Source organism: Leptodactylus fuscus, chromosome 9 (genome assembly GCF_031893055.1).
Source record: "Leptodactylus fuscus isolate aLepFus1 chromosome 9, aLepFus1.hap2, whole genome shotgun sequence".
In the NCBI taxonomy this organism is placed as follows: Eukaryota; Metazoa; Chordata; class Amphibia; order Anura; family Leptodactylidae; genus Leptodactylus; species Leptodactylus fuscus.
The window spans coordinates 8,518,115-8,531,936 of record NC_134273.1 but is presented as its reverse complement, the minus strand read 5'-3'; the positions used below and the strand labels follow the sequence as shown (position 1 = coordinate 8,531,936).

At 39.8% G+C, this 13,822-nt stretch overlaps 1 protein-coding gene across 1 annotated transcript in view; it reads right to left on the bottom strand.

The window, feature by feature from the left end:
• Nucleotides 1-2,367: 2,367 nt before the first annotated feature.
• Nucleotides 2,368-13,822, bottom strand: part of AK4 (adenylate kinase 4) — a 48,607-nt gene continuing 37,152 nt past the window's right edge. Inside the window, exons 4-6 of the mRNA XM_075287359.1 lie at nt 11,555-11,727; nt 6,850-6,968; nt 2,368-4,335 (exon numbers count right to left, since the gene is read on the bottom strand). Coding sequence (XP_075143460.1) covers nt 4,197-4,335; nt 6,850-6,968; nt 11,555-11,727 — 431 coding nt within the window. The 3' untranslated portion in view covers nt 2,368-4,196. The remainder of the gene's footprint in view (nt 4,336-6,849; nt 6,969-11,554; nt 11,728-13,822) is intronic.

Here is a 13,822-nt window from a genome sequence, read left to right as displayed (position 1 = left end):
TAAATGTTCCAAACCATCTACAAGAAGGAAAAACATTGTGTAAACCTAAATGTATCCCATGTTATAGACAGCAAACAGATCAATAGTAGTCTGAAGCTACAGTCATACATTTATGTATATAGGCTCATACGGAAATGATCCCGAGTTACATGCTGTATTATACTGTACCAGCAGAATAGTGAGCGCAGCTCTGGAGTATAATACAGGATAAGTAATGTAATGTATGTACACAGTGACTGCACCAGCAGAATAGTGAGCGCAGCTCTGGAGTATAATACAGGATAAGTAATGTAATGTATGTACACAGTGACTGCACCAGCAGAATAGTGAGCGCAGCTCTGGAGTATAACACAGGATAAGTAATGTAATGTATGTACACAGTGACTGCACCAGCAGAATAGTGAGCGCAGCTCTGGAGAATAATACAGGATAAGTAATGTAATGTATGTACACAGTGACTGTATCAGCAGAATAGTGAGCGCAGCTCTGGAATATAATACAGGATAAGTAATGTAATGTATGTACACAGTGACTGTACCAGCAGAATAGTGAGTGCAGCTCTGGAGTATAATACAGGATAGGTAATGTAATGTATGTACACAGTGACTGTACCAGCAGAATAGTGAGTGCAGCTCTGGAGTATAATACAGGATAAGTAATGTAATGTATGTACACAGTGACTGTACCAGCAGAATAGTGAGCGCAGCTCTGGAGAATAATACAGGATAAGTAATGTAATGTATGTACACAGTGACTGTATCAGCAGAATAGTGAGCGCAGCTCTGGAATATAATACAGGATAAGTAATGTAATGTATGTACACAGTGACTGCACCAGCAGAATAGTGAGTGCAGCTCTGGAGTATAATACAGGATAAGTAATGTAATGTACGTACAGAGTGACTGTACCAGCAGAATAGTGAGCACAGCTCTGGAGTATAATACAGGATAAGTAATGTAATGTATGTACACAGGGACTGCACCAGCAGAATAGTGAGTGCAGCTCTGGAGTATAATACAGGATAAGTAATGTAATGTATGTACACAGTGACTGTACCAGCAGAATAGTGAGCGCAGCTCTGGAGTATAATACAGGATAAGTAATGTAATGTATGTACACAGTGACTGTACCAGCAGAATAGTGAGCGCAGCTCTGGAGTATAATACAGGATAAGTAATGTAATGTATGTACACAGTGACTGCACCAGCAGAATAGTGAGCGCAGCTCTGGGGTATAATACAAGATAAGTAATGTAATGTATGTACACAGTGACTGTACCAGCAGAATAGTGAGCGCAGCTCTGGAGTATAATACAGGATAAGTAATGTAATGTATGTACACAGTGACTGTACCAGCAGAATAGTGAGCGCAGCTCTGGAGTATAATACAGGATAAGTAATGTAATGTATGTACACAGTGACTGTACCAAAAGAATAGTGAGCGCAGCTCTGGGGTATAATACAAGATAAGTAATGTAATGTATGTACACAGTGACTGCACCAGCAGAATAGTGAGCGCAGCTCTGGAATATAATACAGCTCTGGAGTGTGGCACAGATTGTCAGTATACTTGAGTAATGTAATGTATTTATAACGTAATGTGACGTTTTGTGGAGACTGAGTAGCTACAGACGTCATTACAGAATAAATGCTACCAATGGATCTATATATCTCTTTGCAGGGACTCTCCATCGCTCGGAGGGTTCAGGCTTGCTGTAGTGACAACAAATAAGTCTTTCTCACTTCACATTTAGATCCTCTGGGTATCTTACCACTGACCCCAGCACCAGTGCAGAGGAAACAATTCCAGACCTTTTACTGCAGATTCCTTGGCCCTATATCCATCCTGTAAACTGATGTTCTTCATTCTTTAAAGGTCAGCCTGAGAAGTGCGCCCCCTGCTGAGTGATGTAGTTTATATCATAAATAGCAGGGGGAGAAAAGTGATAATAGATGTGAGAACATTTCTTTCTGGATCACAAAAGTTTTGTCACTTAGATGACTCACACACATAACCTTATTATATTTCTACACAACGTCTGAGTTGTTCAGGGCCACAAAATGACAACCGATGGAGGGCTGGCTAATCCCCGTATTAGTCAGTACAGGTATTTATTAGCCCTTGTCTTTCCTCTTGTACATGGATGAATGGCTGCTTCTTACTTACAGTGTCCTAGGATCACATATAGAACATATATACACACAGACATGCACGTGTGTATTCATTGCCATATGTGATCCCACATATACACATATGTGTGTTCTGGGAGTGTATATGTGCTGTATGTATATAGGTATATCCACCATATACACATGTACAGTATGTAACATACGACTGAATGGAGAATTATGAATAAAATAAACACAGTTTGATCATTTGTATTTTAATCATATTTGATGATATGATGATAGCGGGAAAAAACAAAAAACAATTTGTGCCATAAATCTTCATACACCTGGAGACCCAGGAATCATCTGATCAGAACCTCACGGTAGATATTGGGGCAGATCTATCAATGTGGCGCTGGACCAATGATGGGATCACAGCCATAGCATGAGTAGCCTGAAATCCCAGAACTGTCCTAGGAATGATGGTGGTGAGATCCCACTGACTGACCCCATATCTGTGCAGCAAAATATTCCAGCTGGGCCTTGATCCCATGTCAGTATTATTGCGCTGCCCTCCTGATACACTAGAGAATACGCTCGGCCCTTGGATTTCTATCCCACCACAATTTCAGTCTTTTTTTTTGTGGGGGAGTCAGTCTGTACTTTACAATCTGGTGCAGGCTTGTGTGGCGGCCATAGCACATGCCAGACCACAGAGGGATTCAATAAGATTTAGTGCCATTGTCCTCGGTCCTTGCTGGATTTTAAAGAAAGTTCTTTGCCCTTTTTCTTCGACAGCAGGATTGGCAAGATTACATTCTAGGGCCGAGGACATCTTTCACATTTTATCCAAACCCTTTTATTCCCTGTTGAGTTCAATTTGATGGCCTCTGCATAGTATATACCTTCAGAAAAGTTCCTGCTGTACATACTGAGCATGTCCATTAGGTTCCATTAACCCAAAAGAGCCCATTAGGTTCCATTAACCCAAAAGAGCCCATTAGGTTCCATTAACCCAAAAGAGCCCATTAGGTTCCATTAACTCAAAAGAGCTTCCATATGCCTCTGTCAAGCTGGTAATACATCAGTATACAGCCAAAAATAAAGGCGCAGTTTAGGTAGTAGAATAAACTATTCCATATATACTGTATACTAAGTATACAGTATGACATGTATACCATACTGTATATGTGTTCTTACAATGGAACCTCATGGGCCCAATACAGGCCGGTGTTGGAGGTATATATATCCAGGATTTTCCCTGAACAGAACAGTGTCTTCTATGACTGTGACCTGATACAACCTGTGCAACATTTGTCAAGGATATGCTTGTGCGATTCTTTATCCCTAAGCTGCTTCATGACTACTCTGGATCAAAGTAATAGTAACTTACATGTGGTGCCACGATTGTCCCTATATCCTGCCTCCCCTAGTCCCATTTTTTGCAAGATTGTCCTGCTTGAGACCTCAAAGGAGTTAAGGGTATGTAAATTTGCCCAGAGTATTTGCCCTGCGTCCAAACTGATAAATCTGCCCCACTGCGCTATATAATCACTGACTGTCTTTGGTCTGTATAGGCACAATGGGCCTCATGTCTTGGAGACAAAGCCGCTGTGTTGGAGACTGCAACCAATCAGAATCCATGTTTTCTTACCCTAAAGCGGGTAAGAAAATAAAAGCTGAACTCTGTCCCTCCCCCGGGGCCACAACGCCTCTTCTCACTCCTAAACATGGGACCCATCGTCTATTGTTATAATGCTTTACATCTTTAAAAAAAAAATCTCCTTTAACATATATATATATATATTTTCACAAAAATACAGGATAATATCATAAAGGTCACAAGGCCAATAATAACCGTTACATCATATAGATATGTTCAAAAATATTCAGAGAGTTGCATCGTTCATTGGGTGAACATAAAGCTGACGCTCCAAGAAACACTGAACGAATATAGAAAACATTTTCTGGACTAAAAACTCCGGAAAGAGAAGAAAATGTAACGAATCAGCAAAAACAATTCATCGATAGTGAGGACGTAGCACCACATGGATACTGCACACAGACAACAATAAATAACCAGGGTGTCTACGGGTCCTCAGGGCGGAAGGCTTGGCTGGTGTCCTCGGGGTGTACCGGCGTAATTCGGGTGCTCATGAGCGTGTAGATGTACGGCCAAATTTTGTTTGTCTCGGTTCCTGAGAATGTGTGAAGAATTCCTTTACTCCTGGAAGCGAAGAGACAGTGAGATCAGGGGACACACATAATGGGGGCCAGCGAGGGTAGCCTGTCAGGAATTAGCAATTGTCCCATAAACAGGACTTGATATGGCACAAAATTAGTGTTTCCAGGAGGTTTTGTGGGCAATCCTTGGCTAATGGGGCTTAGTGTATCACTTATTTATTTAGTTTATGTGTATAGCGCCATCATATTCCGCAGCGCTTTTCAGAGATTGTCAGTCACTGCCCCATATAGGGCTCACAATCTACATTCCCTATAAGTAAACGCCACAGAGATATAACGCGGCAAGTCACAGCAAGCGGATGGGATACTAGTGAACCTCATGCCCACTTTGCAGTAAAAGAACGGGCTGCGGACATGCAACAATTTCCAAAACATTGCAGTTTTAGAAATCGCAACATGTCAAATATACCTATGGAAATGCCAGTGATTTCCCTATAGGTATAATTGAAGCAGAAAGTCCGCAAAGGAAACCTCTGCGCAAACTTTCTGTCCAAAGTGCTGTGAACGCCACATGGGGCCTTAACTTTAGGCTAAGGCCCCATGGGACGATACGCTAAAGTGCTGCAGGGAAAAGCGCGGCGGGAACACATTGCAGTTCTTCCCGCAGCGCTTTAAACAGAAAGTTCGCAGTTTTCCTCTGCAGACTTTTTGTTACAATTATATCTATGGGAAAGCCGCCAGCGTTTCCGTAGATATGATTGATATGCTGTGCCGTGCCGGTTTTGGAAATTGCAGCGTGTCCACGCTGAAGTTTTAAATGCAAAGTGGGCATAGGATTCGCATGAATCCCATCCACTTTGCAGTTACTGTAAAACACCACAATTTTTTCCCGCAATGTATCCAACCCGTGGGGCCCTGGCTTCAAGGGCTTTTCTAGTTCTTTAATATCGATAACCTATCCTTAGGATATAGTCACCAGTATCAGATTGGCAAGGCTCCGACACATAGTATCCCTGCAGATCGGCTGTTCTAAGAAAGTGACACTTCCTCCTCACAGGTCATGTGACATCACGTTCATCGTCACATGGCCTATTTGCTGTCAGCCCCATTCAGGTGAATCTGAAACGTGAAATCCACAGTCATCTGCACATTCAATTTGAAAGCTCAAGTATGAGATTATTTGGTTTTATATAAGGACATCAGACAGTAGTCACTATACTGTGCAGGATCTACCACAGCGGGATGGTGCAGGAAAGACAGGCTACACAGCAACTGTGGATACAGATACATTACATACCTGTAACATATCCTATACTGATATGAGTAACATCCTGCTTTCTGCTCCAGAGCTGCACATTTGCTTCATAAATAAAGATATTTTTCTTTCCTTGCCACTTTATTTTTGTAGGGACGTAGCCAAAGTAAAGATTCCTTTCTCACATATAACATATGCTATACTTGTATCTACAGTCTCTGTGTATTCCGGCTTTCCTGAGCTAGACTCCTGTGTTGGGTCTTGTACGGTATGGTAGTTTCAGTCTTGTTGTCCATTTCTTTATGTAACATAAAACCATCCTAAACTTGAGCCTTTAACTAATCAAGTCAATGTGAAGACGACTGCAGAATCCACCGGCCGGGTGTTAAGCTGTGAACGTGCCCGGATCAACAGTTGAGCTATTTTTGTCCTAGTCACAGAGACTATGCAGAGACTTCTTATCATGGTATCCATAACTGGCAGGATCGGGGCATTCCAACTCAGTACTGGAGATCCACAGGGTTACATGACATAGATGATCGTACCCGAAGCAAAGTGACTAATGGAATAGTCTGGGGACACGAGTTCTTGTAACATGACAGGGGAACAGAAAGGGTTCTTTTGATCAAGACCCCCTGTATTAGTTATAGACACCCAGTTTCCCACTGAACCTTCTTAGAAACCTCAAAAGATTGGGGCATGTGGCAGCAAACAATACATTACCCCTGCAGTGGCCACTACAGGCAAAATGTGGTATTACGTGCTGGATATTCAGCTAAATTGCTTGTAGTACATGCATGGGTAGGATTTAGTTCAGGGGTCAGCAACCTTCTGCACTCCATCTTCTGTGAAACTACAACTCCCAGCATGCTCCATTCACTTCCATGGGAGTTTCAAGAACAGTAGAGCAAGTATGCATGCTGGGAGTTGTAGTTTGACAACAGCTGGAGAGCCGAAGCTTGCCGACCCCAAGTCTAGTTTCTTCTCTGGTTAATAAATGGGGTGCACAAGGGCAGGACCCCCTCTATTACTTTCATAGGCTCAGATAGAACATTTGGGCAGGAGGTGTCTTCATAGGTCAAAGCCTTTAAAGTATAAAGATCAACACAAGTACAAATGACAAATAGAGGGGGCATTGTCCTGGTCACACAGTTGTAGCTTTTCATGGAGGAATTAGTAATGAATCATGAGCGGCCCCAGACACCACATCCCTCCTGACTGCGCTCTTATATAAGCTGCTGAATCAGTCACTGGACTGTGTCATTTCACTCAGGCAATAATAAAACTACTATGTAAACTCACTTGTATCGCTCTATCACCGGTTTGGCAACATCTTTGTATTGGCGCAGTCTGGCAACGACCGCCTCCGGCTTATCGTCCTCCTGCTGGACAAGTGGCTCCCCGGTGACATCATCAATGCCCTGAAATCAGAGGTCACAAATACTCAACCTGGCGCTCTCAAAACTCATTCTGGATCTTAGGAGACTCTTATTTTCAAGGGCATAGTAACGAAATTATTGGGTAAATTGAAAGTACCATGGCTGTCCACATAGTGCTGAGTTCTCTCTCTGTACTGGTATATAGCTATGTGTATGGCAGGCTCCTGTGCCTCTAGTATCCACGGCCGACAACCAGAAGCACTCCAGCTTTTACAAAGCTATAACTTGTAGCATGCCCTGACAACCTCAAGCTGTCAAAGCTGTCAAGGCATGCCAAGAGCAGGAGTTTCACAACCATAAGTTGCATAGTAATGTTTACACAGTTTCCTACCGACGTCTTTAATGATACAATCTGTATAACCATGGCTGATCCAGGTGTACTTTATACTACAAAAAAGCTGGCCGCAACAATATCAACATTTATCTCTAAAATGGATCATATAAATAGATCTACAGAAACCCCATAAACAGATAAGTCTTCATAATGCTGCCACCTACTGGTAATAAGCGAGATAACAACAACAAGTAAAAAGGATAGAATCCTATCAGAGGCATTCTGTGAGAAAATACTACTCACTGGGTTACAAGGTATTACATAAAACTGTCCCCACAGAAACAAAATTTATTATAGTTATAGTCTTGTCTATAGATGGCAGAATTATAGTTGTATCATTATTAACACGAGTGTGTTGCTACTACCATTACGGAAGTCCTGCATTAGAAAAACTTTTAGCATGTAGAGCAGAATAGGCTGCACGGAGAACCCCTGGACTGTTGTACTGACTGTTTTGTCACAGTATTATAGTAGTTATATTCTTGTGAGATAAAGAAAAAATAATAAGCTTGTAGCTTACCACGTTAGCTGTCAGGCTTCACTATGATCCGGGTGCTCGATCCGAGCCTTGGACTTGAGAAAGCTCCACAATGATGATGTGTAAAAAGAAAGGATGGATCGGCTCTACCGGAGGTTTATATAAGATTTAACTTTTAATCCATTGTAGTTAAAAGTCCATACACAAAGACAAAAAACATCAAGTGAAGAAAGGAAGAAAAATACACACTGTGAGGTTAAAACCGCATCTGAGCTAGCATCTCTACCTCCGGTAGAGCCGATCCATCCTTTCTTTTTACACATCATAGTTATATTCTTGTACATAGGAGCCAGTATTATAGTAGTTATATTCTTGTACATAGGAGTAGTATTATAGTAGTTATATTCTTGTACATAGGAGGTAGTATTATAGTAGTTATATTCTTGTACATAGAGGCAGTATTATAGTAGTTATATTCTTGTACATAGGAGGTAGTATTATAGTAGTTATATTCTTGTACATAGGAGGTAGTATTACAGTAGTTATATTCTTGTACATAGGAGGTAGTATTATAGTAGTTATATTCTTGTACATAGGAGCAGTATTATAGTAGTTATATTCTTGTACATAGGAGTAGTATTATAGTAGTTATATTCTTGTACATAGGAGGTAGTATTATAGTAGTTATATTCTTGTACATAGGAGTAGTATTATAGTAGTTATATTCTTGTACATAGGAGGTAGTATTATAGTAGTTATATTCTTGTACATAGAGGCAGTATTATAGTAGTTATATTCTTGTACATAGGAGGTAGTATTACAGTAGTTATATTCTTGTACATAGAGGCAGTATTATAGTAGTTATATTCTTGTACATAGGAGGTAGTATTATAGTAGTTATATTCTTGTACATAGGAGGTAGTATTATAGTAGTTATATTCTTGTACATAGGAGCAGTATTATAGTAGTTATATTCTTGTACATAGGAGTAGTATTATAGTAGTTATATTCTTGTACATAGGAGTAGTATTATAGTAGTTATATTCTTGTACATAGGAGTAGTATTATAGTAGTTATATTCTTGTGCATAGGAGTAGTATTATAGTAGTTATATTCTTGTACATAGGAGGTAGTATTATAGTAGTTATATTCTTGTGCATAGGAGTAGTATTATAGTAGTTATATTCTTGTACATAGGAGTAGTATTATAGTAGTTATATTCTTGTACATAGAGGCAGTATTATAGTAGTTATATTCTTGTACATAGGAGGTAGTATTATAGTAGTTATATTCTTGTACATAGGAGGTAGTATTATAGTAGTTATATTCTTGTACATAGGAGCAGTATTATAGTAGTTATATTCTTGTACATAGGAGTAGTATTATAGTAGTTATATTCTTGTACATAGGAGTAGTATTATAGTAGTTATATTCTTGTACATAGGAGTAGTATTATAGTAGTTATATTCTTGTGCATAGGAGTAGTATTATAGTAGTTATATTCTTGTACATAGGAGGTAGTATTATAGTAGTTATATTCTTGTGCATAGGAGTAGTATTATAGTAGTTATATTCTTGTACATAGGAGTAGTATTATAGTAGTTATATTCTTGTACATAGAGGCAGTATTATAGTAGTTATATTCTTGTACATAGGAGGTAGTATTATAGTAGTTATATTCTTGTACATAGGAGTAGTATTATAGTAGTTATATTCTTGTGCATAGGAGTAGTATTATAGTAGTTATATTCTTGTACATAGGAGCAGTATTATAGTAGTTATATTCTTGTACATAGGAGCAGTATTATAGTAGTTATATTCTTGTACATAGGAGTAGTATTATAGTAGTTATATTCTTGTACATAGGAGTAGTATTATAATAGTTATATTCTTGTACATAGGAGGCAGTATTATAGTAGTTATATTCTTGTACATAGGAGTAGTATTATAGTAGTTATATTCTTGTACATAGGAGTAGTATTATAGTAGTTATATTCTTGTACATAGGAGTAGTATTATAGTAGTTATATTCTTGTACATAGGAGTAGTATTATAGTAGTTATATTCTTGTACATAGGAGTAGTATTATAGTAGTTATATTCTTGTACATAGGAGGTAGTATTATAGTAGTTATATCCTTGTACATAGGAGTAGTATTATAGTAGTTATATTCTTGTACATAGGAGCAGTATTATAGTAGTTATATTCTTGTACATAGGAGTAGTATTATAGTAGTTATATTCTTGTACATAGGAGTAGTATTATAATAGTTATATTCTTGTACATAGGAGGCAGTATTATAGTAGTTATATTCTTGTACATAGGAGTAGTATTATAGTAGTTATATTCTTGTACATAGGAGTAGTATTATAGTAGTTATATTCTTGTACATAGGAAGAAATCACTTTATAGAATGGGAATACAGTTTCTATACAATAACCTTCTATGTAGCAGGGCTCATTTTACAGCACTGCGGTATCTCTGTGTAGTTATGTAACAGGTTATAGTGCAAAACCAACTAAAATTAGAGACATTGTGACTGTTCTGGTTCCTGCACAACTAGTACAAATGAAACTAGGCCAGACAGAACTAAATCATTTGAAGCCACAGAGATTTGCAGCTAATAAGCTAAAGCTGACCGTTCAAGGAGCTCCCTTGTCAGTATTTTTTATTTTTTTAATGTAGATTGTGAGCCCCACATGGAGCTTACAATTTACATTTTCCCTATCAGTATGTCTTTTTGGAATATGGGATGGAAATCCATGTAAACACTGGGAGAACATACAAACTCCTTGCAGATGGTTTTTTGCCCTTGGTGGGATTTGAACACCAGGACCCCAGCGCTGCAAGGCTGCAGTGCTAACCACTGAGCCACCGTGTGGCCCCACTTGTCAGTACTTATGTAATAAGAGTACAGCTTCTTTACAAAATCATTTTCATCTTTTACCCTTTTTTATATTATGCAATTGGATATTTTTGAGATAATAAAACCGTCTGGTGAGTCCCCGGCAGGGAGGAGTCTGCCCTGTAGTTCATCTGCAAAGTATATGAATACGAAAGAGAACACTATGGCACCTTAAAGGGAGTGTGTAAGGAGAACCTGGAATCAGGTGGATAGATAAGTTAGGGTCGCCTTAATCAAACAGTGTTTTCCCTGTTGGTACTTCTGACACAATATCGCTGTTTTTGTCAATATATGCAAATGAGCTATTTGGGGTGACCATGGTGCTGCCATTAATCCAAAGTGGTGAGTACTAATGCCCACATTGCCCCTCAGATCTCATTGGGATATTGAAAAAACAGCAATATCTCAGCAAAGTCGGCAGCAACACACAAGCGGAAAACAACCTTTGATTCAGGTAACCATAACCTATCTATGTGCGGGGCTGGGGTTATATGCTGGGTTCTGACTGCCTTTTAATCCAAGGTCACATGTCACTATCACTGCGATTTTCACCTTTGCTATTCAACTTTTGCAATGCAAAGGTTGTAACCTGCAGGAGAATCATGGCAATTCCTGTAGGTGGGTAGTGGCGACTTTGAGGAACACACGCTGCTGAATTCCCCTGATGGAAATACTGGCTCATGTTTGCTGTGATTGTCCCCAGCCCCACTGGTCCATTCACAGAAGTGTTTCTGTACGTGCAGTTGCACCAGTTGCAGCTCAGTCACGTTCACTGGAATGTAAAGTAGCGTCTCCACCCAATATAGTCAAACTCAGTACTGGAGTCAGCAGCCAGCCTTGAATGTTCTTACGTGAACTTGGGGAGGGTTGAATTCCAGATTGTAGACTCTTCCGCTGGGCAGGTGAACCCATCGCGTGTTTAGACGATCCTTCAGAGTCTCAAATGGAATATTTAGAGTGATCACCAGGTCCAAGTCATAGATCTTATCAAGAGCCTCTGCCTGCACCACGGTCCGAGGAAACCCTAAACAACAAGACAAGGAACATAGTCAGATATCCAGAACCTTCACGGAAATGTAAAATATACAAAACAGGGAACATTCATCTAAATTGCAGATTGCACTTGGTGACATTGGTCAGGTCCCAACATGCCCTCAGTAAGTCTGTGTAAGATGATTAGTAATTGCCATGATCTCAGGACTGCCCCGGGGCAGCTCAGAAAATGAGTAGCTTTCCACTTGGCTTCATCAGCCCGTGCGGAAGTTACTGAGGTATTGGTAGAGAAGGTATGAACTTACTATAAGAATCCAGAATAATGCAACATTACGATAAGATTCTAGACTGATACAATATTACTATAAGATTCTAAAATGATACAATATTATTATCAGAATCTAGAATGATACAATATTCCTGGAATAATCCAAAATAATAATATATTACTAGCAGATATAATAATATTACTATATAAATCTAGAACGATACAATGTTACTATGAAATGTAGAATGATACAATGTCACTAAAAGATTCTATGATACTATAATAACCTAGAGAATGATATAATACTGTACAAAGGTTTTAGACCAACGTAGGAGAAAATGTTGCTAGGTAGGAATGTAAATCCCATCAATATTTTGTTGTGACCTTTGCCCTTTGGAGGAGGAGTCCTGGAAGTGATGATCCGGCCCCCCACAGATATAGCCCTGACCTCATCATCATCCAGTCTGTCTGGGATGACATGAAGAGACAGACAGATTGGAGCAAGCAACATCCACAGAAGATCTGGGCTTAGTTCTCCAAGATGGCGGCGGGAACAACCTCCCTGCCCAGTTCTGCCAAAAACTGTCTGCAAGTACCAAGAACCCATGGAAGGCAAAGGGTAAAGGTCACACCAAATATTAATGGGATTTACATTTCTATTTGGTTCATTTACAAAAATAACTTATTAACCCTTCTATTTCTTAGTGCACTGCATTTTTGTTACACCTGCCTAAAACTTGTGCATAGCACTATCCATATTCTTTACTTCTCACTTTTTTCTCTCTTTGGTGTCATGCTATTTTATTTAGCCATCTTATCTGAGCTGCTGCACATAGATTTACAGCAATCACATGGATATGCAAACCAGAAAACAACTCATTGACTCTTACCAGCGAGCATGCTTTGACACGTGAAAATGACAGTGTGCAGAGATTGGAAGGTGCTGCTTTGTCCCCATCACTTATCATAATGGATCCTGTGTTATCTGCCTCCAGCTTTGTAATGGAGTTGTTACCTTGTGTGCCCTGACTACTGACCCAATGTACACAGCACAAGACAAAGTGTCCTGCATGAAAACTGAAATATTTCAGGACTACTGCTGAGACCGCCTGACGTGGCTGTCACTGTCCCGTCTCCTAGTCAGTGGGGTGGCCTGGTGTTACCAATCCATAGTGCAAGTAACATCCACATGGTATGACCTCAGCTAACCCATTTTATATAGGAACCTCGGGGGTTCATGGGTTTCCCAGGACACAGCAACAATAACACCTGTCACTTTTCTGACAATCTGATTTCCGCCTGTTTGTAGAGTATTTGCAAAGCGTTACCTGAGCCAACTAAAAGCATAGGACACGAATTATAGAAGCTTTACCTTACCCTATAGGAAGCTTCTATAGGCAGGAATGGCATATAGAGTGTGCAGGGTACGATTTAGAAGCTTTACTATTGCGTTTAGTGCTCCTTTAAAACCCCTTAAAGACAAAGGTCTCTGCACATACCAATATATGGAAGTTTACATAGTGGCCAGCAGTTGAAAATTTGGCTCGATGACAGATTATTCTGGCAAATTTGGCAAGTCCCAGCCTGAAAGTCAGTGTTCCCAAGTGGGTTGGGGCAGGGTATGTCTTAACAAGTATCCCCTATCGATATCTTCTACCCAAAAATGTCCCATTCTCCTGACTTGTGGGAGGTCTGAGCAGTCGGACCCCACTAATCTGCAAATTATTCCCTATGTCTCTGACTGTACAGGGTTACTGTGTATGGATAAGACGGTCCTCCATCACTGTCAGCCGATCAATATGGTGAAAATGCTGCGAAAATGAAGATTATTAGAAAGTTTTAGAAATATTCATTTATA